Source organism: Miniopterus schreibersii, assembly GCF_964146895.1.
Source record: "Miniopterus schreibersii genome assembly, chromosome: 18".
NCBI classification, from domain to species: Eukaryota; Metazoa; Chordata; class Mammalia; order Chiroptera; family Miniopteridae; genus Miniopterus; species Miniopterus schreibersii.
Window position 1 is genome coordinate 5,558,411 of NC_138121.1, and position 24,189 is coordinate 5,582,599.

Sequence of the window (24,189 nt, forward strand, 5' to 3'; positions counted from 1 at the left end):
CCGTTCTAAGCACTTAACATAGTTCACTGTTTTTACATTCAAGATGCGCATGCAAACTTCACAACAACCCAATAAGTGCTATCATGATCCACGTTTTGTAGACTAGAATACTGATGCCCAGAGAGGTTAAGTCACCCGCGTAATATCACACAGCAAATGACTGACGGAACTGGAATCGCAAACCAGGTCGGTATGACTACATAGCCCGTTTCCTCTTAATTAACCTGCTGGGTAGGTGTATTTGGGATTCATTAGCCCTAATTAGGACTAACTGAAAGCTTCATTTGGGCAGATCGGCCACCTAAGTACGTAACGTCACGAAAAGGCGTGGCGACAACAGCCTGTGGGGACGTGGGAACAAACCCACGCTCCGGGTAGCGGCCGTTTAACGGCACCACCCTCTGACGGCCTCACTTCCGCCGTATATTTGTATATTCAGCGAAGGGACGTCGGGACGTCAGCGCGACGAGGTGACGTCAGGGAGCGCCCCTGCAGTCCGCGCCAAGTGTACGTAGGTACGCAAGCACGCACGGCGACGGGCGGGCGGGGGAGGAGGCAGAGATTGGAGGCGCCCCGCCCAGTCGGCCGAGTTACGCGTCCCTCGTGCGACCGCCAAGATGGTGGTAGGCGCGTTCCCTATGGCGAAGCTGCTGTACTTGGGCATCCGTCAGGTCAGCAAGCCTCTTGCCAACCGCATTAAAGCGGCCGCCCGCCGAAGCGAGTTCTTCAAGACCTATGTCTGCCTCCCGCCGGCTCAACGTGAGTCTGACCCCACGTCCCTCCAACCTTTCCATTCTCCAACCCCTCTCAGGTGGTTGCTCAGGGGATGGACTTCTGTTCACGACCAGTCACAGCCCGAACCGGCAAAGTCTTGCAGCCAATAGGGAGGGTCTCTGGGGATAAGGGCGTGTGCTTAATCCAATTGCAAGAACGGGGGTGGGTTAAGGGGCGGGGACAGGGTGCTAGCTCCCGAGTTGAAAATACTAGCCAATAGAGGAAGAGAGCGCGTAGAGACTGACGTCTAGGCGAGCCAATAGTGTGAGACGAGAGTAATTTGGGCCGGGCATTCCTGGGCTGGGAAGAGGTAGGGGCAAGCCGAGGAGGGACTAGGCGGAGTCATTTGCCGGGCATTCCTTAGGCGCCGAGGCTTCTAAAACTCCTTGCTGTGCCTCAGTTTCCCTCCCGTCCTGGGAGGTGAAAGGTGCTTGTATATCCTCCATTTAGGATATCGGTTTGCCCCAGTTAATATTCCGGGAAATAAGACTGGCTTAGAAGCGTGTCTCGGGCGAAGTGAAGTTGGGGTCTGGGGAGGTGGCCTGGGAATCTGGCAAAGAGTAATTTTAACCAGGGTGAACACTCATCCATCTTTTCATTAACCCACTTATACGCCGTGTTTGTTCGTCCATTCATTCAGGAGTCAGACCGTGCTGGCTTTTTGCTAGGTCCTGGGTGAGACACTCATGACCCTTCATTGTCAACCCGGAGTGGTGGTGGTGGGGGGGGGGCGGTGGAGCTCAGGCCACCTGACCCGGACATGGTGCCAATAAGGCTGTCTAGAGGAGGGCAGCCCGAGCTGAGATCTAAAGGGCATAGTAAACACTCAAAATATAAGCTAGTTTATAAAGAACTATATGCTATAGGTCTGTGGGAGCACAGAATAAGGAAATTAATGTAATTTGTTGGCTCAAGGAATCACTATTCATCCATCCGTCCATCCATTTAGCTCTGTGCCTGGCCTTGTGCTGGGCAGTGTTTGTGAAACAGCAGGGACCAAGTCAGCCCAGTCTGTGCCCTCAAGAAGTTCACAGTTCAGGGACCGACCCATTCTGCAAGAGTGATCACCAGAGTGGGCAGAGCTGGAATGGGATTCCCCACTGGACTCCTGACCTGGCTTGGGGTTCAGGGACAGCTTCAGGGTGAGGAGAACCTCACCAGATAACAAAGGGGGCAGGAATGATGTTGAGAGAGAGGGAGGAGCATGCACAAAGGTCAAATGATTAAGAGGAGCACACTCTTATAAGTTTCGGCGCTTAAAGTTTGCTTTCCAGTCCCTACAATTCTTTAGCCCATTGACGTTTGTTCGGTCGGCCCTCTGCCATAGCTGCAGATCTTAGCCTGGAAAAGTGTTGGATTGTACAGTTATCAAGTACTTTCATATCAGCTATCTCATTTGAGTCTCACACTATTTTGTCCCCATGTCAGGGATGGGAAATGACCTCTCCCAGTTTATAGAAGAGAAAATGGCGACCTCGCAAGCAGAAGTGAATTGCTAAGGTCCCACGTGAGTTTGTGCCAAAGGCAGGACTTAAATCCTGCACTGTGGATTCTCAGAGCTGGTTTCTTTTTCCTCCCAAACACTGTGACATGTCTTAGCATTGTGGTTTAGAAGTGGCTTCTTGAGTTAGACTGACATGGGTTCCATTCTGGGCCCCACCCCTTCCCAGCCAGGTAGTTTTGGTCAGGTCACTTTACTACTCTGAGCTTTAGTCTCCTCTTCTTTATAATGGATATTTTATAAAAATGCTCAGACCCTCTGGTGAGTCCCATCCACTCAGAGTAAAGCCAAAGCATTTGCAGTGGTCACAGGCCCTGCACAGTCGGCCCACCTTTTTGCATGTGCAGAACCATTATAAAAAGTGGTAGTCATCAGTTACATACCCTTTACCACCTATTCCATCCCTTATTAGCCTTTGATAAATTTGCTATGTCTTTGCTCTCATACGTATGTGTGTATGTATGTATACATTTTTTCCCTGAACAATTTGAAAATAAGTTGTGGACATGACACTTAACTCCTAAATATTTCAGCCTGTAGCTCCTAAGAACAAAGACATTCTATGTAACACAGTGCCGATGTCATACCTGAGAATATTAATACTGATAATATTGATAACAATATTAATATATAGGTTGTATTCTGATTTCTCCAATTGCCCCCCAAATGCCCCTTTTTACTGTTTATTATTATTTTTAATGTAGGGTCTGCTTAAGGATCATGCACTGCATTTGATTATTATGTCTCTTTAGTATCCTTTAGTCTACAATAGGGCTTTGCAATCCAGCCCACTGCCTGTCTTCATAAATAAAGTTTTATTGGAACACAGCCACACACGTTGGTTTGCATATTGTCCATGGCTGCAAAGTTCCGTTTGTATGGCCCACAAATCTAAAATATTTACTCTGTAACCCTTTACAGAAAATGTTTGCTGACCCTGCCCTATAATAGCATTCCGCGCCTTCCTTGTTTTTCATAACATTGACATTTGGAAGAGTCCAAGCCAGATGTCCCAGAGAGTGTCCCACACCTGGAGTTTTCTGATCGGTTTCCTCTGATTTGATTTATGTTGAGCATCTTTGGCGGGATACCAAAGGCATGATGGTGTGTCCTAGGGACATCACCTCAGGGGGCTACTGATGTCTCTTGCTTCCGTCATTTGTGATGGCAACTTGGATCCCTTGGTTAAGGTGGTGACCACTACAAGTTCCTTTTCCCTTAGTAATGAATAACCAGTGGATTTGTTTGGAAAGTAGAGGCGGCAGGATTTCCTTTGGATTGGGTGTGACAACCGGAGGTTGCACAGAAAGGACCAGGAGCTCAGTCTGGGACAGGTTTAGTTGGAGATGCTATTAAATATTGGAGTGCACTGACTTTAATCTTTAAACTTCTTTTCTTATGTTGTTTCTGTCTTCACATTGCTAATTGCCCATTGCTGTGGCCCCCAGACTGCGCAATTAGAATTTCCCAGATTCAGTAGCAGCTTTGCGTTCTCCTGGGTCAGTCCTCCTGAGCTGACCAACACATCCAATGTCTGTGTCTTTGTCCGGGGTGCTTCTGACTCAGCAGAGAGGCTGGAGTGGTAGGTGTGTCTGCCTGAGGAAAGAATAGTAAATGCCAGAAGCATAACTCATTGATGATGCACTATCTTGGGGAGGCAATGATCTTTTTAAACAAAGATTTCTGGGGGAGAAAAATTAAAAGAGGTTGGTGATGCCAGGCTGGTTGAGGCCACTCTTTTGCAAAGTGCACTGCTGATATTTCCGGGGGGACTGTGGGATGTCTCTGGGCAGAGGGAAGATTCCAGTTAGTTTCTGCTTATTCCTTTGGAGTATACTGGTCATTTTTCTAGTTTACTGCCCACATTAGGCAGAGTAGTTGTCCCACCCCCAAAGATGGCCACATCCTAATCCCTAACCTGTTGAATGTGTTCATCATACATGGCAAAGGGGACTTCACAGATGTGATGAAATCAAGGATTGGGAATAGGAGATTATCCTGGATTATCCACATGGGCCCATTGTAATCACAAGGATCCTTAGAAATGAAAGAGGAAGACCAGAAAGCGAACTATTTGAAGATGCTACACTGCTGGAGATGGAGGAGGGTCCACAAGCCAAGTAATGCAGGCGGCCTCTAGAAGCTGGAAAAGGCAAGGAAATGAATTCTGCCCTTGAGCCTCTGGAAAGGAACTTTCCCCTGCTGACACCTTGACTTCAGCCCAGTGAGACCCATTTTGACTATCTCTGGAACCATAGGTAATAAATTTGTTTTGTTTTAAGCCACCATGTTTGTGGTCATTTGTTACAGAAACAATGGGAAATTAATATGCCACATTAATTCATTCAGGTTGTTAGGCTAATTCTTTTGGAAGTGCTTAAAACTTTGTGTGGTCATTCTTGTGAGTGTAGGCCTTGGAGTTGGTTCCAGTTTTTCTGTTGCTGCATAGCAATCTGACCTAAGCTTAGTGGCTTAAAACAGTGACCTTTTATTCTCTTTCTCAGTTCTGTGGCCTGACTGGGCTCACCTGGGCATTTCTTCTGCTGGTCTTGCTGGGTGGTCTCTTATGGGGTTGTGGTCAGAGGGTGGCTGGGATTGGAGTCATCAGGAGGCTCGACTGGGATGTTCAAATGGCCATTTCCCTCTCTCCCTCTCAGTGTTGTCTCAGGGCCTCTCTTCTCCATGTAGTCTCTGCAGCAGGGTAGCTGAACTTCTCACATGGTCACTCAGGGCTCCCAAAAGCCAGATTTCTAGGAGGGAAGCACCAAAAGCTGTAGGCCATTTAAGGGCAAGGCCTAGAGCTACACAGTGCCATTTCCACCACGCTCTGTTGGGCAGAGCAGCTCTATCACAGACTAGAGTGAGTGTGGGAGGGGAATGCCCAGGGTGTGATATGGAAGGCCACCAAAGGCAGGCTACTACAGAGTTGCCACTCCTGGGTTTGAATCTTGACAGCACTTATTAGTTATGTGACTTTGGACAAGTAGCTGGATCTCTCTGAGCCTCTGTTTCTGTATTTATCCAATAAGAGTAATAATAGAATTCATCCGCTGGAACTCTTGTGAGGATGCAGATGACACTGGATATCAAGGCCTGGCCCAGGGTATGCATATTCGGTTGTTAACATGGCTACGAGAACATACAGAATTTGTTCTTATCGTATGTGGGCATTACTGCCCAGATGCTAAAATCTCTGCTTCTAGAGAAAGGCTTTCAGTACTTGGATCCCTCCCCTGCCATTTACTTGGTGTGTGTCCTGGGCAAGTCACTGTGCTTTTCTGAACCTGTTTCCTCCTTTGTACTCACTTCATAGGTCTGAGGGTTGGATCTGTTCATGCAGGAACACCCTTAGCACAGGCCTGGCGCCTACTAAGTTCAGTGAACAGCTGTGTGGCTGAGTGTCCAAGAACCCAGCCTCTGGAGCTGGGCTGCCTGCCTGTGAATGCCAGTCCTGTCACCTTCTTTGTGACCTCAGACAAGTTATTTAACTTCTCTAGGCCTCAGTTTTGTTGTCTATAAGTTAGATTGTTAATGTTGATTCCATAGATTAATATCTATAAAGCATTAAGCAGTGCCTGGCCCTTAAGTGCTGCATAAATGTTGGTTGACTGTCGTGCACCATTATTTTTTCTATCATCATCACCATCTAATGCTAAACCTTCTAGCATGATTCTTCTCACTCAGTGTGTATTCCTGAGTCGCCTGTCACAGCTGAGCAGTCAGGACTTCAAGCCTCTAGATGGTGGTGTCACACCTCCTGTCAGCCCTCACGGGCTTATCACAGGCAGAAAGGTCTGGACTAACCAGCATGGGGCAGTTATTATGTTCGTCTGATCAGACCCTGGGATTGGAGTTATATTTCTGAATAAAGAAAAGTGGCAGAGTCAATCAGAGAGAGGGCAGTGTGGCTGAGTAGAGAGCTACCCACTACCTAATGCTTCATAAAATATTTAAGGCATCCTTTCAAATGAGTGGCTGTACTTATAGGAAGAAAAGGGACTCTTCTCAGAGCAAGGAGAAAGCAGGAGCAAAGAGCGGAGGAGGGAACTGAGCCTTGAAGCTGCCCGATGCTCCAGGGACATTCAGATTCCCATGGTCTTGGGGACAGGGGCTGTGCTGTGAGAAAGCTGGGCGGGGGGACTGGCTTGTGCAAAGCCAGGTCCTGGAAAAGGTAAACTAGAGAAAACCCACCTTGCAAAGGCACACAGCTTTAGGTCTAGGTGGAGACTGAAAAGGTCTCCTCTGAGAATTTGTGGCCACTGGCTGTCTCTCATGTGGGTTTGTCCCTGAGTTATAGTCTGAAAGGTCCTGGAAACAGTAGTGTGAGAATGAATCTGGGACCGTGTGCCCCTAAGCTCCTGGAAAGCACAAACACACCCTCTCTGTAGAAGTGCCACCTGGGCCTGGGCCTGGGCCTTGGAGGATTTCTCCAGGTAGAGTTCTGGCACATAGGAGCTCATGATAAAACATTATGTGCTGTACAGAGAAGCAGGCACCATGAGCGAGAGTCAGCAGACACAAAGCATGGCAGGTCAAGACCTGCAGACATTGCGGACATTGGAATAATCAGATGTGGAGATAAAATACCCACGTTTGTATGTGAAAAGGATAGCATAGGAGGAATATAAAACATAAGTACAATAAAACAATTACCAGGAAGTTAGAAAAAGAACCAAATAGAACTTTGAGAGATGACAAAAACAGCAATTGATGTTCAGAGCTTCTTAGAAGGCCTAAACAAACACCAGATTACATACAGCTGCTTAGAAGATGGTGCTCTGAAAGACAGCCCATCTGAAGGGACTAAAGCAAGCTTTGTGGGGTTCTCCCCTCAGCTCTGCCCAGGAGTGCCACCTGCAGGCCCTGATTGGATCTATCTGGGGAAGGGCTGGACGTTTTTATTTTTAACATTCTCCAGAGAGGATTCTTGTATGCATGAGTGTTTGAAAATCACTGCCCTGGAGTCTATTTATAATCCCCAGAGCACCACATAAGTTATATTACATGACAGCCAGACTGCTGCCGGTGACCTCCAAACAGTTTTTATTACGCTCTCCTCTTAAGGAAACATTTTTGAGCATTCTGCACTCTGTGTGTGTGTGTTTGTGTGTGTAATTATTTAGCGGTCATGTATAGTGCCGGCATATAATACTGTAAATATATTATGTGCGTCTAAAACATACACAAAAATTAGAGGGGTTGGAATTAATATTTTAAACATAAAATTTTTATTTTATGTATTTATGGCTCCTCAAAAGTTTTGCTCTCACCAAAAGTGATTTCTTTTACAGACATTGTTAGATGCATTTGGAAACTCTTGCTGCAGCCCTCTGTGAGAGCCTAGTTTTGACATTTCTTTATGGCTGTCACAGCTGGCAAAGACCAGAGCAGTGTGCCACTGGCCGTTTAATCCCGCTGCTCCTTTTTCAGTCCCTCCCCTTCCTATGTGGAGACGTTTGTTGGAATTTGCTCGTGCTCACCTTGTTAAATCTTCAGTGGAAGTTCCCGAGCAGGAGTCTTTAAGAAGCCCGCGTGCGGGCTGGTTGCTTTGCAGCCTGGGAGTATCCCCAGCCCGTTTGCCCTGGCTGCATTACCTCACGCGGGCAGGGGAGGGCGCCCGTGCCGCCCTTTTGGCTCCTGGTTCCAGCACCCGGGGTTGGCGGCACCTGCCGCCGGGGGCGCTAGAGGCCATCTCTGTAGCCGACCTCGGTGTAGCTCCGCGCGGCCTGTAAAGCTAATTTCTCCTTCCCCTCTCCCCCTTCCTCCTTTTCTCCTTTCTCCTTTCCCTTCTCTTCTTCCCCTTCCCTCCTCCTTCAAAATGTAAACATGCCAGAAGCCCTGATATTTTCTTCCTGGGCCCCAGAGAAACACCTTGCCCACCCCTCTTCCTCCACCCCTCCTTGAGACTCCCTGGTCGGCTTCTAGGGGCCTACCCAGTGCCTTGGACCCCCCCAATGCCTCTGCCCCTAAATTGGGCCTTACCTGCACTTACAGCTTCTCGGCTCCTCCTCTTCCTGCTCCTTGGGCTCTTGCTGACCCCGCCTCAGACCCTTAAGCCTCCATTAAGTGGTGATTTGCACAGAGCTCCCTCACTCCCTCTCTTTCCTGAGCTGTCTCCAGCTTCCAGACCCACCTGGGCCCCGCCTTGGACAAGCATACAGCCACAGCAGCTACAGACCTCTGCGGAGGGCTCGGCACGCCTTGCTGCGTGTGTTGTCATTTTTATCTGTTTTCTTTTTAAAATTGAATCAGATTTTATTTTACTTTTAGGTTTTTTCCTCTGAGCTGTTAAGTAAGCTGCCCGAGGGCACACAGGTGCTAAATGATAGAGTTAGAACCAAATGATCTAGTTCTGGTTTGCACCCACGTTTTCAACCCCATTCCTGGTCTCTGCAGGCAGCCAAACTGAGTCTCTCGCTAGACATCAGGTTATGCACAAGCCTTGAATGTGCCAACATCCCTACCAGTCAGGGTTTATGATCCTGGTTTGAAAAACAGGAAATGAAGATGCAGGAGGTTGAGAAACTTGCCCAAGGTCATGTAGCAAGTAAGTAGCAGAGTCAGGACTTGAACCCAGGACCACCCTACTCCAGAGCACTCTAAGCTTAGCCTCTGTTAGCTGCTTCCCTTGTGGCTCCAAAATTCCCAGATGCCATCTATACTAAGTTGCGTTGGTCTCTCCAGGTCTGAGTGGGGATTCGTCTCTGAGACAAGGACATATTTCAATCCACTAAGGGGCTGTATAATTCATTCAACAAATCTTTATTTGGTGTCTGCTGTGTGTCAGGAACTGTTCTAGGAAGTATGACTAACTCAGTAGTCAACAAAACAGACACAACTCCTGCTCTCACATTTAAGGGTATTAGTTACCTGCCTAGGGACTCCAGGGCACAGAGAGGTTCCTCTTCCCAGTAGTTCCACCCAAATTTCCAGACTGGTTTTCAGTGGTCCAGCTTCGGTGGCATCCCCATCCGAGTCAATCACTGTGGCCCAAGGAAAGCAGTGCTCTGATTGGCCAGTCTGAGGGTGGCACAAGAGGGCTTGGGGGGGGGCTGGGGATGTTTCTCCAGCTGGGAGCTGGCTACGTGGATGGGTTATTTGTGAATTCAGCAGACTATACATTTATGATGAGCACATTTCTCTGCTGTACGTTAAACACCAGTTAAGTATTTGCTCAAGGTTACAGGTACTGAGTTGAGAAATTTCTGATGACCACATTTGAGCTGGTCGAGCTGGGTCCCTCCCAGACTGCCCAGTTCCAAGACCTGGCAGCTTTTTATTATTTATGCTGGGTGTAAAATTTCTGAATTATATGGTAAAGGTATGTTTTATATTATAAGAAACTACCAAAGAGTTGTTTAGTGTAGTTCTAGTTTCTCCACATCCTTGCCAATATCTAATGTTTTCATAGTTAAATTTTAGCCATTCCAGGTGGTATAAAATGGCAACTTGCTTGCTTTTCTCTGATGAATGGTGATGTTCAGTGCTTACTCGTGTGATAATAAATAAACATTTGTTGTGAGAATATGATAAATAACATCCCTAGGTTTATCTGATGCTTTTTTGTGATTGGAAAGAGGTTCTGCCTTTTTGGCAAGATTACCACAGAAATGATGTTGTACCCTTTTCAGTGCCCATCAGGGGCCCATGACTTAAATATGTCTTATCTCTGGGCATATTGACCTTGGTCACATGTTTAGGGTGATGTGTGCTGGGTTTGTCATTGTAAAGTTACTGTTTTTCCCTTTGTAGTTAATGTCTTGGGGAAGATACCTTAAGACTACACATTACTCTGTTTCTCCTCAAACTTTTGCCCACTCATATTAGCGTCTGTCGGTGGATCTTGTCTGCAGCAGTGGTTGTGGTGTTTGCCTGATGTGATTTCCTGTTCCCTTTTCCCTTCTCCATTTATTAATTGTAAGTAAGAAGAGCTGTTGCTCCTTCTTGGGGGCTGTTTGACCAATCATTGTACTGGTGAGGGAAATGAGGTTCATGGTGGAAATGGAGATTGGGTCTGAGTCCAGGCCCCATTAGACCGTGGTCTTGGCAGTCACAGGAGGACAGAGGAGCCTCTGGGGATTGCTAACAGACCTCTAGGAACACAGCCCAGTGTATCTTCTGTCACCTTCCTGGGCAGTGGATGAAAGCCTTCAGTTTTGAGACTCAGGGGCACTATCCTGGGCCTAATTTATAACAACAATGGCTGCTCTTTACTGGAACCTTCAGATGGAGCCAGGCACCGTCTTGTTGGATTTCGTACAACCCTAGGGGTAAACATTATTATTAAACTCGTTTTATACAGGAGGAAACTGAGGCCCGGAGAGGGAGTGCTGCTGGGACTCCAGCCTGGGGACACCTGAATCCCAGCACTAACTCTCAGCCAGCAGGTTCTGCTGAGGGAGCCTGAGGAAGTGCTTCCCACCTTCATCTCAGGCCACCAGGGAGTCAGAGACCCAGTGACTCAGGAGGACCCTATTCTTGCACACAGTTCTGCCTTCCTTTCCGGGAAGAGATTTCTGCACTGTGCTAGGCACCTGGCCAAGGCCAAGACAGCTGCTCAGTTCACCTGTGGTGTTCAGGGCCACTTGCTCTCATCATTTCTAAGGTTACTGCATCATCACATTTCACCTGTCAGAAAGAGAAACACTCCAGCTCTTTTAAGAAGAAAGGAATGTGCCCTGGTTGGTGTGGCTCAGCTGGTTGGAGCATCATCCCATGTGCTGAAAGATGGGCACATGTGGAAGGCAGCCAGTCATTGTTCTCTCTCATAGCCAGGTTTCTCTTTCTCCCTCCCTCCCTCCCTCCCTCTCTCTCTCTCTCTCTCTCTCTCTCTCTCTGTTTCTCTTTCTTCCCCTCTCAGATTAATGTGCATGTGTTCAGGTGAGGATTAAAAAAAAAAAAAGAAGAAAGGAATTTTCCCCTCAACATTTTATTATGAACATTTTCAAACATACAGCAACTTCGAAAGAATTTTACATTGAAACACACCCATGTACCCACATGAAGATACTCCCACTAACATTTTACCGTTCTTGCTTGATCACATTTCCATCCATTGGTCCACCCCTCTGTCCATCTCATTTTTTTATGCATTTCAAAATAAATTAGGCAGGAAGCATTTAATACAGAGACCGGGTCTGGCACAGTTGTTGGGAGGGCTGGGTAAGGCAGTTCTTGGCTGGGTCTGGGAATGATGCCACCGAACTGACCCCCAGGGGAGCTGGTGCCTTTGAGGCTGCTACTCAAATGGTGTGTTGAAAAACATATCGACCTAATGCCATCAGGGTCCAAGCAGCCATGACACCCAGGAAGTTGGTGATAAGTCACTGGAAGTTCACTTTGAAAACCCCAGCATCCCCAGCCCACCCCGGCCTGCGACCTGAAGCTGCAGTTGGGGGCCCTGTCTCGCTCCTCACTGGCCGACTCTAACTCACGTCCAGGGGTCTGTGTGGCAGCGCAGTTGGGGGAGTAGCCTTTAGAGCGTCGCAGTGTCATGGTACAGGAAGGCCCAGTCACAGGGACTGGCACGTGCACGAACTGGGAACCATCTCCTGGCAGGTGGGTTTCCCACTTCTCACCGCTCTCATCCTCATCGTGGGGAGCGCCCTCGAATGCCCAGCTTTCCCCTCTTGGACCTGTTGCTCTCAGGGGCTGGGAGGAGGACCTGGGCAGAGACCTGCAGCTGAGAATTGCTAGGGAGGAGGTACAGAGAGACGTTCCTGCAGCACTTTGGGGTGAACTCGGCAACCTGGGCCTTCAGCTCAGCCTGTTCACTTGCTAAGAGAAGCCTTCTGGATAAGGGGACCCAGAACCACGGGCCTCTGCTTCCCTGGCCGCTGGGCCGTCATCCTTTCCCCCAGCCAGGCTGGAAGCTCCTCTGATTCAGTCTGTTTTGCAGGTAAGGAGCCTAAGGCCCAGAATTAGGAGGTGATTCACCGTGGGAACTTAGGTTCTTGGAAAGAAGAGGCCCCTGGGTAATTCCCAGGTTCCCACAGTGAAGGCTCAGGAGGAAGGGGGGCAGTCAGGGGAGGGAAGGATGCCTTCCTGGAGCCTAGAGTTCCTTCCCGGTGTATTTCCTGCAGTCGTCATACTCCGACATGCTGTCGTCCTTGGGAATGACCCGGAACTCCATGTAGGTTGAGCAGCACCTCTGGGAGCCCCGATGGAAGGGGTAGTGGAGCCCACAGCAGCTCCACATGCTGTCCTTGGGGTCCAGGGCCACGTTGCCACAGCGTCTCCAAGCCTCCGCTTGGACTACCAGCACCTTGCCTGGGGACCAGAAACGGCTCAGCCTGGGCCTGGCCAGAGCTGGGAGGCGGGCCCAGCCTGGGGCATCGGGGGACTGCCCCTCATCTCCTGTGGTGTTAGTCACTTCACCTGGCTTACGCCCACTCCCTCTTCCTTCCTGCATGATTTAGTCTATCCGGTTCTATTTAAAGTTTACAGTCTGATAAGTTTTAAAAGGACCACCCGTGAAACCATCCCCACAATCTAGAGAACGGACATAGCTATCACCCCCAAACTATCTTCATGCTCCATGTAATCCTAGCCCCCCTACTCCCTGACCTCCAGAGATGTTTGCATTTTCTAAAATTTTATATAAATGGAATTACACGTTTTTTTCTTTAAAGAGATGCTGGTCATAATACACCAAATTGATTTCACCACTTAAGATCGTAGACATAAGTTTAAAAACTCCCACTTGGAAGGTTGTGTTACCGCCAACCCGCTTTACTTGTTTGCCTCCCCTCAGAAGATCCTCACCCCTGTACTCACCCCTGGGTTCCTGGCTCCAGGAGTGTGAGGTAGGCACTGGCATTCCATTAGAGAGCGGCCACAGCAGGAGGCAGAGGGCTTCAGGGGAGAAAAGAGAATGAGGGGTGGGTGCCGGGGCCCTGGGTGAGGAGCTGGGTACAGGGGGCTCTGGGTAAGGGGCTGGGTGCAGGGGGCCCTGAGTGAGGGGTTGGGTGCAGGGGGCCCTGGGTGCAGGGCCCTGGGTCCCAGTACCTGAGAAGGTAAGAAGCCAGGTCCTCCAAGTGGAGCAGGCTCTTGGTCCCATTACAGCGGAGCTGGCAGGGCCTGCTGCCCGGTCGCTGGCTGGCACACTCACTGTGCAGCAGTGAGGTTTCCTACGGAAGATCCAAAGGCTCCTCAGATCCCAGCTGAGGAACTTCCTGATTAACTTCCTAAGAGCTCCCATAAGGAGTATTCAAAGTGACCTTATCACATGGCCATACAAACATTTGGGTCACCTCTCACCCTTGAAATCACCATAAACCCCCCTCCTTGTGAGTTCCCCCTCCAAGTGGTTAGTGCTCAGGGTGTACCGCCAGATGGCTGAGTGCAGAGCAGGTCCCTGGCCTGGAAATGGACCAGTCATATAGGGGGTAAGGGGACATTTCTCTGGTATGCAAATCTGTCTATAAATCCATACTTCTTTTCTTGGAGAAGATAATAAATTCCTACTCAGAACTGTGGTTTCAAGGAAGAGCAATTAGCATTTTTTCTTATTTTTAAAAATAGAGGAGCAATCCATGTTTATTGCAGAAAAATTTTAAATACAGATAAGAAAAAAATAGAGAGAGCACCCATATTCCAGTGGTCAGAAATAAGCAGGAGTTAATGGATGTGTGTTTTGGTGTATTTCCTTCATTTAATTTTTCATTCACCCTCCCTGGGTGCCCCACTCTGAGTCCAGCTCTGTCCTGCCGCCCTAGAACTCAGAGTGTGGCGGGGGAGACAGACCTGTCCCTAGACAGTGATGGCCCCAAGTGGGCAGAGTCAGGCTGGTGAGCCCAGGAGGCTGGGAGAGCCCACAGGGAACACCCGGCCTAGCCTAAGTATCTGGGAGGGGACACTGAGCTGAGCCCTGGGGCAAGGGGGTGCATATATGAAGAAAGTACAAAATATTTTGAACACTGAAAAGAATTCCTCGTATGTGGGGGACTGGTGGTAAAAGATAAGCTGATTGTATGGGACCTTTAGGTCATTTTAAGGAAGCTGGACTTCATCCTGGAGTCAGTAGAAACCCTTGGAGGGAGAACATTGATCTGATGTTTACTTTCATATGGTGACTTCACTTATAGAAGGGGCATGGACAGGGGAGAGACCGGGCCGGAGGTCAGGGCAGAGGCCTGGAAGCCCACAGGTAGTGCTTGTGTTTCTGGCTTGGACAAGTTTCTAAAATGTACTTTATGAAAATTATATTTAATTAAAAAGATAAAAAAGTGAATTTAGTGAGGTCACTGGATAGAAACTCATTTAGGTAACTCAGTTGTTTTTCTGTACGCCAGCCCCAACCAAATTGAAAATGGAATGTAAACGCCCAGGAATAAATATAATCAAAGAAGTACAAGACATGCAGAGAAAATCAGACTAAATGGAGAGAGATGCCACATTTGTGGGTTGAAAGTCAACACTGGGAAGATGTCAGTGCCCTCAAAGTAATCTGTAGACTCAGTGGATTCCGACCAAAATCTAGGACAATGGCTTTCAACCTTTTAACTGTGTTCCATTGACTCATTCACACACACACACACACACACACACACACACACACACAGGACAAGAACAAAAGTTTTGTGATAATACTTACCCTGATTACTTCAGATTGGCTTCAGTATTTCCTGTTGTGTCTTGATCATGTTTTTAATGCTGGTTTATGCAACTAAATTGATTTCATTACCCACTAACGAGACAAAATCTGCAGGTTTAAGCTCCTGTGGAGGCACCGAGTACCCTGTGGAAGGCATCCCCACCACACTGGTCTCCCCAAGGCCCAGCCCGGTCACCACTGGTGGACGAACCGTCATCTTTTTGAGGAAGTCCACTCGCTCATGGCTGCAGTGTTGGAGTCTGCAGAGCACTCAGAATCTGCCCCCGCCTCCGGCAGCATGGTCACCTGTGACCCGGCTGGGGCAGCCACAAGGGAACCGCCTGGCAGCCGGTTCGGCAAAGCCAGCGGCGGGCCCCCATCCTGAGTGGCCACCACCAGCCCCTACCTCCTTACCCCTCCTCCTCTACCCTTTTTCCCCTCCTCACCCCACCCTATAGACTATGTAGGCTGCAGCAAGCAGAAATAGTTGTCTTTTTTGTCTTTTTCAAGCAAAACAAACAAAAAAAAGGAACTTGAGAGAGCCCCCGCTTCTTACTACACTAGACACACGCCTTCCTGACCAAGTGTTAGGTGCCTTTCTCCAAGTGGAAAATGGCAAACAGCCAGCAAAAAAACCCCCCAGAATCCCTGCCGTTCTAGAAGTACCATGTGAGTGGAAACCAAGTCATTCTAGAAAATCATCTTCCACCCGAGAGCAAACTGACGGGTGTGGGAGGAGATGACATAGAAGTGGCTTGAGGGGAGGTGAGAATAGAGAAGCTATCTGGCCTTGATACCGAGATTGCAGCCCTCCAGGCGTCGCCCTTCGTGACACAGCACTACAGAGGGGTTCCGCCCTAGCTTGGTCACTTCGCGTTTCCATGAGCATCGCCTTGTACAAGCTGTTTAATTTTATTTTTCTGACTTGGCCAATGCACAAAGTACAAGGGGCCTTATAGCCACCAGACAGCCTGTGTGTTAAACCCTATAATGTGAAAGGATGGTCTGGCCTAGGGATGGGGGCACGGGGCACTGTTTTCTTCCTTGGTCATATTGGGAGCTGAGGGAGACGGTGAAAGGAGATAGTGGAAGAATAAGAAGTGTATACAAATGACCTGTAAAATGGGGAGGCAGAGGGGAGGGGGAAGGACAGACTTCATGGGGACAAAACGCTCATCTTTCATAGTGGGGCTGGGAGGGGGCCCAGAGGAGAAAACTATAAATACAAGCGGATTTCCTGTTGAAAAACTCAGAGATGAGTGATGTGCGCTTATGATCAGATGCTGGGGAGATGGTACGAGGAGGGAAAGGACGATTAAGGCAAGATTTGGGGGTGGGTTTGTGGTGGGTCTGAGGATCAGGGCCGGTGCGAGGGCTTTGGCTTTATCACTTGTTTAATCCTCTCCTGAGGATATGTTTATTGGTTTGGGGGAGAGAGAGAACATCAGTGTGAAAGGGAAACATCGATCTGTTGCCTCCCGTATGCTTCCCACCTGGGGATCGAACCCGCAACCCAGGTATGTGCGCTGGCCAGGAATTGAACCTGAAACCTTTTTTTGGTGTACAAGATGACGTTCCAGCCAACTGAGCCTCCTGTCCTCCGCTGGCTTTGACTTCATTTTATAGTTTGTGTACTTTATTTTCATACATTGTGTTGGTGAAGACAATTGTAGTTTTTTGGTTTGGGTTGTCTCTCAGCCAGATCCTGACTGCTGCATGGAGGACAGTTGCAGGGACTGAGGCTGGGCTGTGGATGGAGAGGAGGCTGGGACCTGCTGACATTCAACAAGATAGACTGAGCATCATCTGCGTGCCTGGCCTGGTACCTCATGGTGCTGGGGACACAGGTGGCGGCCCTGGCCGGGTAGCTCAGCTGGTTAGAGCATCGTCCGGATATGCCAAGGTTTCAGGTTTGATACGCAGTCAGGGCACATGTAAGACACAACCAATGAATGCATAAGTAGGTGGGACAACGAATCCATGTTTCTCATTCTCTCTCTTTTTCTCTCCCTCTCTAAAAATAAATAAATAAAAGTAAGAGACAGATTGCCCTACATGAAACAGCTATGTCCAAAGCTGTAAAGTTGTCCTTGGTTTTATAATAATAAATGAAAAATGTTAAAATTCTCCAGTTGAACAAAGTATGCAAGGATTTTTATGTTCTTTTTTTGTTAAGCAGTGAGAGCCAAATAACTTACTGGAATATAAAGATAAGAGCGAATGCGCATGCCACTAATGGAAAAGGGGCTACTTTCACGGCCAGTATTTTCCCCACCCCATCTCCATTTACTGTCAATCAAAACACACCATTGGCCATTTAATTTTTAAAAATGCAAATGCTGTGCACATACATCAGTTACTTGATGTATAGTAAAAGAATGGGGAAGGGAAGTGGAAAGGGAAAGAATAGAAGAACTGTACTGTGGTAGTCAGTGTGTGGTGGAACCAAATTGAGGTTTTCTTTTTTTAACCCTCACCCGAGGATATTTTTCCATTGCCTTCCAGAGAGTGGAAGGGAGAAAGAGAGAGGGAGAAACATTGATGTGAGAGGGACATATCGATTGGTTGCCTCCTGCATGCACCCTGACCGGGCCGGGGCTCGAGCCTGCCCCCGGGGTACGTGCCGGGACCCTTCAGTCGGTGGGCCGCTTCCACCACGGGGCGAACCTGCTGAAGCACATCTTGCGGTTGTCCAGGTGCGGCCGCCGCGGCGTGGAGCGGCCGGCCCCCGGTCAGCAGGCCCTGCGTCTGCTGCGGGAGCACAGCGCGGTGTCCTGGTCCTCGGTCTCAGCGGGGCAGGTGTCCGTTTCCCTGACTGGCTGCTGCTCCAGTCCAAATTGGATCCGCCTCATTGGCAAAGCTGCCATTCGCAATAGGCCTTCACTATTTACTAAGCGCTGTATGCCTCTGAGTCTTCAAGGGCACCACAGACCATCCTGCCGCGCCACCCTCAAATGCATGTGATCTTCACTCCTTCCTGGGGCTTTCCCTGGGCCTTGACGAGCACCGGAGCCACCTCAGCCACCGCTTCACAAAAGAGATGCCAGGTCCCCACCCACCAAGCCCACAAGCAGCCCCAGGAGCGGCAGAAGGAGGCTGCGGCAGTATCGGAGCACTACCCTCTCCTTTTAAAAATCTGACAAATTATGTACCCTCTAGTGCATTTTCAAGTTGACAACTAAAACTTCTCTTTGAAAGTTCAAGTAGTTGCCAAGGATGTAATCTGTGGTATGGACTTTTTCAAGCAGAGCTGACACGTCCTTCCTCTGACGTATCTAATGCAGTCCATCTATTCTGGTGATCTGGTGCCAGCCCATGTCTGGTTTCAAAAAGAAAAAGAAAAGAAGAAAACAACTCTTCTTTTGTAGTCAGAAATTTTACGTTCCTCCTCTTTGCCCTTAAACTTACAGCTCCCTTCCAGACAGAATTGTGCCTCATGAATTATGTATCATCAACCAAAATATGTACAAAAACTAAAATTTTAATTTTATTTAATTTCCTGTGACCATAAGATTCTAAATGTTAAAATATTTTCTTCTAGATTGAATTCCCTTTAAAATTATTATTAGTGCATAATTAATATAAAGCATTTGATGTATGATGTATTTTCATGAATAATTATTAGACACTAGAAGTAAAATATGTTGGAAATGAATCTCCAAATAAGCTAGACAGGGCTCCCCCGTCAATTTCGTGTGTCCTCGGATGAAGATCCATTATTACAGGAGTGAGTCAGGGTTCAGCATCAATCCTGCCTGGGTTCTAAGACTCAAGTGCTGAGAATTTTCCTGCACAAAGCAGCAGCTAGGCGAGGCAGTTTCTGCTCCAGCAGCATCGCTCAACTCCTCAGCTACTTCCAAGGTGTTTACAAACCCACCTGAAGAGCTCACAACTGTTAGCTCCCTTTTGGGGGCTGATGGACAATTTAGGAGCCCCCAGCCCTGCAAGGAGGATTGGTTACCCGGCGTTCCCAGGGTAACCTCAGTTCTCACATTTCAGCTGCCCTTTCTTTGGATCCAGGGTCACCCTCTGCCGCAGCCCTAACACTGCATTTTGGGAAGATTCGGAAAGAAAGGGGGTCGTCCTTTCTCTTGGGGAAGTGGACGGGGCGACAGTGCCAGGGGAGGACAGGAGCTGGCCAGCGGATGACTTGAGGGAGGAGCAGGGGGAGCTAAGCATCTGGCAGTTGAGCCTTTACAGCTCCTGGGGACTTTGTGCCCTGAGAGCTCCTTGTGACCCTCCAGGGGCACAGTCCCCAGTCCGAGGACCTCTCCTCCGGGGCAGGGTTTCTCTCTTCTGACTGCCGGAATCTCCTGGGCGATTTAAAAGGATGCCATGCCCTCAGGACATTCTCTGGTCGAGGCCGGTGCGGGCCTGTCTAGAGCGCCCCCTGGCGACTGTGTTTGCCTTGTGGCCGGCACTCCCACCTGGACACTGGCGTGTTGGGGCGGGCTGGCAGGGGCGTGCGGAGCGTGGCCTGACCCCTCTCTATCCCTGCAGTGTACCACTGGGTGGAGATGCGGACCAAGATGCGCATCATGGGCTTCCGGGGCACAGCCATCAAGCCGCTGAACGAGGAGGCGGCCGCCGAGCTGGGCGCCGAACTCCTGGGCGAGGCCACCATCTTCATCGTGGGCGGCGGCTGCATGGTGCTGGAGTACTCGCGCCACCAGGCGCACCAGCGCCACAAGGAGGAGGAACAGCAGGCGGCCTGGATCGCGATGCAGGACGAAGTGGGCCGCCTGGCGCTGGCGCTGGAGGCGCTGCAGGCGCAGGTGCAGGCGCAGGTGCAGGCGGCGGCGGCGCCGGGCGCCCTGGAGGAGCTGCGGGCGCAGGTGCAGGAGGTGCGCGCCCAGCTCTGCGCCCGGGACGGCGAGACGCGATCCACGCCCAAGGCAGGGGCCGCGTCCGAGAAATAGGAGGCTAATGAGGCCTGGACTTGGCTGTGGCCACGTGTGCCCAATTGTGACCTTCCCGCATTACCCCTGCCTGTGCAGGCGCAGCGGAAACCACTGAAATCTTGATGAACTTGGCCTATGGTCACCCCCTACTGACCAGTGGTACGTTCCACTGGGACTGTGAAGCGTTCCAAATAGCCCCTCCAACCTGTAGCTCATTGGTACAGCCCACAGCGCTCATCTCCACCCCCATCCCAGACCTCAGACCTGCAGGGTCCCAGCCAGCAAGATATATACACACCTACGGCAGAAGAAAAAATTGAAACTTGGACTTGAGTTGAATCAACCTGTGAAGCTCCCCATTTACCTGATCACTGTTACCTTTAATGGACACTCATCCATTGCACTGAATACCCCCTTCCTTTTATCAGTTGGTACAGGCCATTGTAAGGACTGCAGTGTCTTTCCACGGGTTTAAGTGCCCTCACTTTGGAAGGTGGGCTGTGGCTGGGCATCACCACTCTCTTTGAGAGAGGAGGGGGGAAAAGGATCCTGGCTTGCAATTGATCCCCTGAATATCTTTCCTTAACCTGGTGTGTGCGTGATACTTTTCCCTGAGTCTGCAAGTGGAATATTCCAACAGAGCCCCTCATCCTTCAGTCTGTGGCACAACCCTGGAGTGGCCATGCCCTCCCAACCCCCCTTACTTAGTAGAAAAATTGATTTTGCTCAGGGCTAATCCAACCTGTCTTTCAGCCTTGGCTTCCTGTTTACCTGTCCCCAGAGTCCCTGGGCCTGTTCTCACTGCCCTTTCCTACCTTCCCCACTGTCTTCTTCAGTGGCCACTTTCAGGCAACTGAAATGAGATGATCACATCTCCAATGTCTCATTTAAATCGGTTGCTCTGTGGACTCCTTGCCCCTTCCCCTGGGGCTCTGGACTGGTCCAGCAGTTCCTCTCCATGCACTGGTACCTCCTGCCTCCATAGCCCCGGTGCCACCTCTGTCTCACTAGTGTGAGCCACTAGTCAGTCTTACCTTCTTTAGTAGCTTCTTAAAGCTGCCATAACAAATTAGCACAAACTCGGTGGCTTAAAACAACCAGAATTTATTCTCAGAGTTCTAGAGGCCACAGATCCAAAATCAAGTGTCCACAGGGCTGCACTCCCTCCGAGGCTCTAGTGAAGGATCCTTCCTTGTCTCTCCAGCTTCTGATGTCCCAAGGTGCTCCTTGGCTTGTGGCCACATATCTCCAGTCTCTGCCTCCATCTTTTTGTGGCCTTCTCCTTTTCTGTCCCATAAAGACACCTGGTCATTGGATTTACCCTAAATCTAGGAAAGACCTTTTCCCCACATAAGCTCACATTCACAAGTTCCATGTGTAAGGATGTAGACAAATCTTTTTTGGGGGGCGGCCACCATTCAACCCACTACACCTCCCCACCCCAGGAGTATACTGGGACTTCTGCTAACCCCATGGGACATTCGGCCTTACCCATGTGAGAGGAACAGTCCAGGAACCATCCTTTATGACTGGGTTTCTTTTCCAGGACTCACCACAGGAGTAGGAAAGGGTCCTATTTCTCAGACTGTAGATGTTGCCTGATTAAAGGAGCCCTTGAATGAGGAAGTCATCTTAAGGATGTCTGAGAACCATTATATGGATCTCCAAAATGGGACAAGGTTCGTTAAAATTAGGAGAGAACCTGAGAGATCTCATGGGGGTGAGTTGAGAGTCATCCTGTGAACTCTCCCAGATGGGGAAACTGAGGCTCAGGGAAGCAAAAGGACTTGCCCAAGGCTATGAACCCACTAAGGGTGCCAGGAGGGAAACAGGAGCCCAGGTTATCCTGGGTGTGGGGAAGGAGGAAGGTGAGAGGAGGCAGGTTACTGGGGGAGGGCCGGGGATCTCTACGGAGATCCCAGAGGTAGTGTTGGGAGTGGTGGCCCTCCGCCCCCATCGGAGCAGCCTCGGGTCACATCAGAGATCTTGGCACTTAGTGAGTGGGGTTAGATTCATTTCACCTGGCCCTTTTCTAAGCCATGGGACAGGCAGGTTTTCTCTCACCCCCTCACCTCACTTCCCCAAGTGGTTAGAAATGCTCTGGACACAGACCTGGTAGAAAACCAGTAAACTGGGTTCTGAAACATTAGTTCTGTGTAGAAGGGGAGAGGCTGGTGTAGAGGGAACCGAGGAGATGGGTCCTGAGTGGGCTGTTTTTTAAAGTAGGAGTGACCTCAGAGGGTTAAATGATGAGGGGAAGGCTAGAGATACCACTGCAGGAGAGGGTGGTAGACAGAGGAGCCGGTGAACAGGCTCAGTGCCTGGTTTCCATGGTTACCCCTGAGCGGGTTTACTCTGGCATTGTCACATCTCTGGAGCATGGGTTGCTGGAGGCCAGGGACGGACTGCAAACCTCTCCCCCTATCATGTCAATCAACAGCCGTCAGATGGAATGCATTGAGCTCTGGCGAGGTGCCAGGCACTGTTCTAAGTGCTTTACAGGTTCCCAGTAACATTTTCTTCACTTCATTCATTAAGAAACTGAAGCACAGAGGGAAAGTGACCTGCCCAAGGTCATACAGGCAGGGAAAAAAGGCAGAGGTGGGACGTGAAGATGGGCAGTCTGGGTCAGAGCCAGGCCCCTACCTCCTGCACCAACCTGACCCTAAAGTAGTGCTGCACTCATGTGTGAGATTGAAAACAGCCTCTGTGTCCTGAAGAGGCCACACCTGTGGATGCAACAGCTTCACCTGCCTGGTGGGGTTGGGACCCAGGGTGTGTGGAAGTGGAAAGAGCTCCCTCTCAAAATACACGAGGCCAGAGGATGGATGGTTCATCACTCTGACTTCCTACTAGCAAAAGTTGTGTTTGGATTTGCGACTTGGGGAGAGGGGTTAGAATAAATTTGTAATTCAAGTTGGTCATCTTCAAGTTGCTGCATTTTTTTTTCGTGTTTGAAAAGTCCCTGTTAACCTTAGTAAAAATGTACTTTGTTTGTTCTTTCATTTAAGAAACTGTCACCCAGGTGCCCACTGTGTGCCCTGCCCTATTCTGTGCCATGGGGGGGGAGGTTCCAATGGTGACTGACACAATTTCACTCCTCCCTCACAGGACTCACCGTCCAGTGGGGAGACAGCCACACCTACAGACATTTTTTCCCAGTGTTACCTGCTGGCCCTCTGGTTATTTGGGAATTAGGGGCTGGGCTGAATCCAGACTCCTCCCTCCTGAGGTACTGGGGCTTTAGGGAGGAAAGGACAGAAACCCATGCACACTGGCTCCCAAAAGCCTCAAATCATGTCCGAGGGCTCTGCCTCACCCATCTCCTGGCAGGCCCTGCTGTCCCCATGTTGGTTTCCCTGCCGGGCAGGCCCTTGCCTGGAGAGAGTCACCCTAGGATAAAGTGGACTTCCCAGAGCCCCTGCCTGATTTGTTGGCCCATATAGCCATCCCTGTATGAGCCACTGTGATGCTGAGTGGCTAGGCCTGGTGCCCCAGCCCCAAGGACAGAGGGAGAGGAGAAATCTACTTTCACATTAAACAAATGTTTCCTGAGCACCTACTGCGTGCCTGGCCCCATTCTAGTAGCTGAGAACTATCAGGGAACAAGACGAAGTCCCTGCCATTATGGAGCTAACTTCTGGTGCAGGAGAGGGAGAGCAAAGAAGTAAAGAACTGCCTGGCTAGCGTGGCTCAGTGGTTATGCACTGACCTATGATCTAGGAGATCGAGGTTCCATTCCTGGTCTGACTCCTGGTCAGGGCACATGCCCCTGTTGCAGGCCCTATCCCCAGTAGGGGTTGTGCAGGAGGCTGCCGATCAATGACTCTCATCATTGATGTTTCTATCTCTCTCCCTCTCCCTTCCTCTCCCTGGAAAAAAAAAAAAAAAAGAGAGAAGAGCTAACCCAGTGTCAGAATACAGGAGTAATGCTGGATGGCTGACTTAGATCAGGGGTCAGGGAGCCAGCAATGTTTGAGATGAGCCCTAAAGGCAGCTGCCTGGGAGTGAGAAAGGCCTAGAAGTAAATACAAAAGCCCTGGGGCAGGTGTGAGGTTGGCCTATTCCTGGAACAGCAAGAGGTTCTGTTACCGGAATACAGCAGAGGTTAGTGGACTAAGGCTCTGAGGCCAAATCCAGTGTCCACAGAGCCCTCCTGTGGCTGTCACCTCCCTGAAGTGGGCTGCCTTGGGCCACGACAATAGCCACAGGAGGGCTCTGTGCAGAGGAGGGACATGAGCTGACATTTTTAACACACTCCCTGTGACAGCCACATGGGGGGCAGACTGTGCCAGGCAAAGCCTCCAGGCCAGTGAAGAGGCAGCTGAGTCACCAGTGGCTTCAAGGTGTTTGTTCTGTGCCCCTAGGAGGGAAACAGCGGGACCTGAGTGGCGAGGGTGCAGCAGAGCCAGGTGTGA

The 24,189-nt window shown here is 49.7% G+C and overlaps 1 protein-coding gene across 2 annotated transcripts in view; it reads left to right on the forward strand.

Moving 5' to 3' along the window:
* Positions 1-555: 555 nt before the first annotated feature.
* OPA3 (outer mitochondrial membrane lipid metabolism regulator OPA3) overlaps positions 556-24,189 on the forward strand; it is a 42,143-nt gene continuing 18,509 nt past the window's right edge. Inside the window, exons 1-2 of one of the 2 annotated variants that reach the window (XM_081119465.1) lie at positions 556-759; positions 19,371-22,687. In XM_081119465.1, coding sequence (XP_080975591.1) covers positions 618-759; positions 19,371-19,789 — 561 coding nt within the window. In that variant the 5' untranslated portion in view covers positions 556-617 and the 3' untranslated portion in view covers positions 19,790-22,687. Of the gene's footprint in view, positions 760-19,370; positions 22,688-24,189 lie in introns of those variants that run through there. The other variant, XM_081119466.1, reaches the window with a different exon arrangement.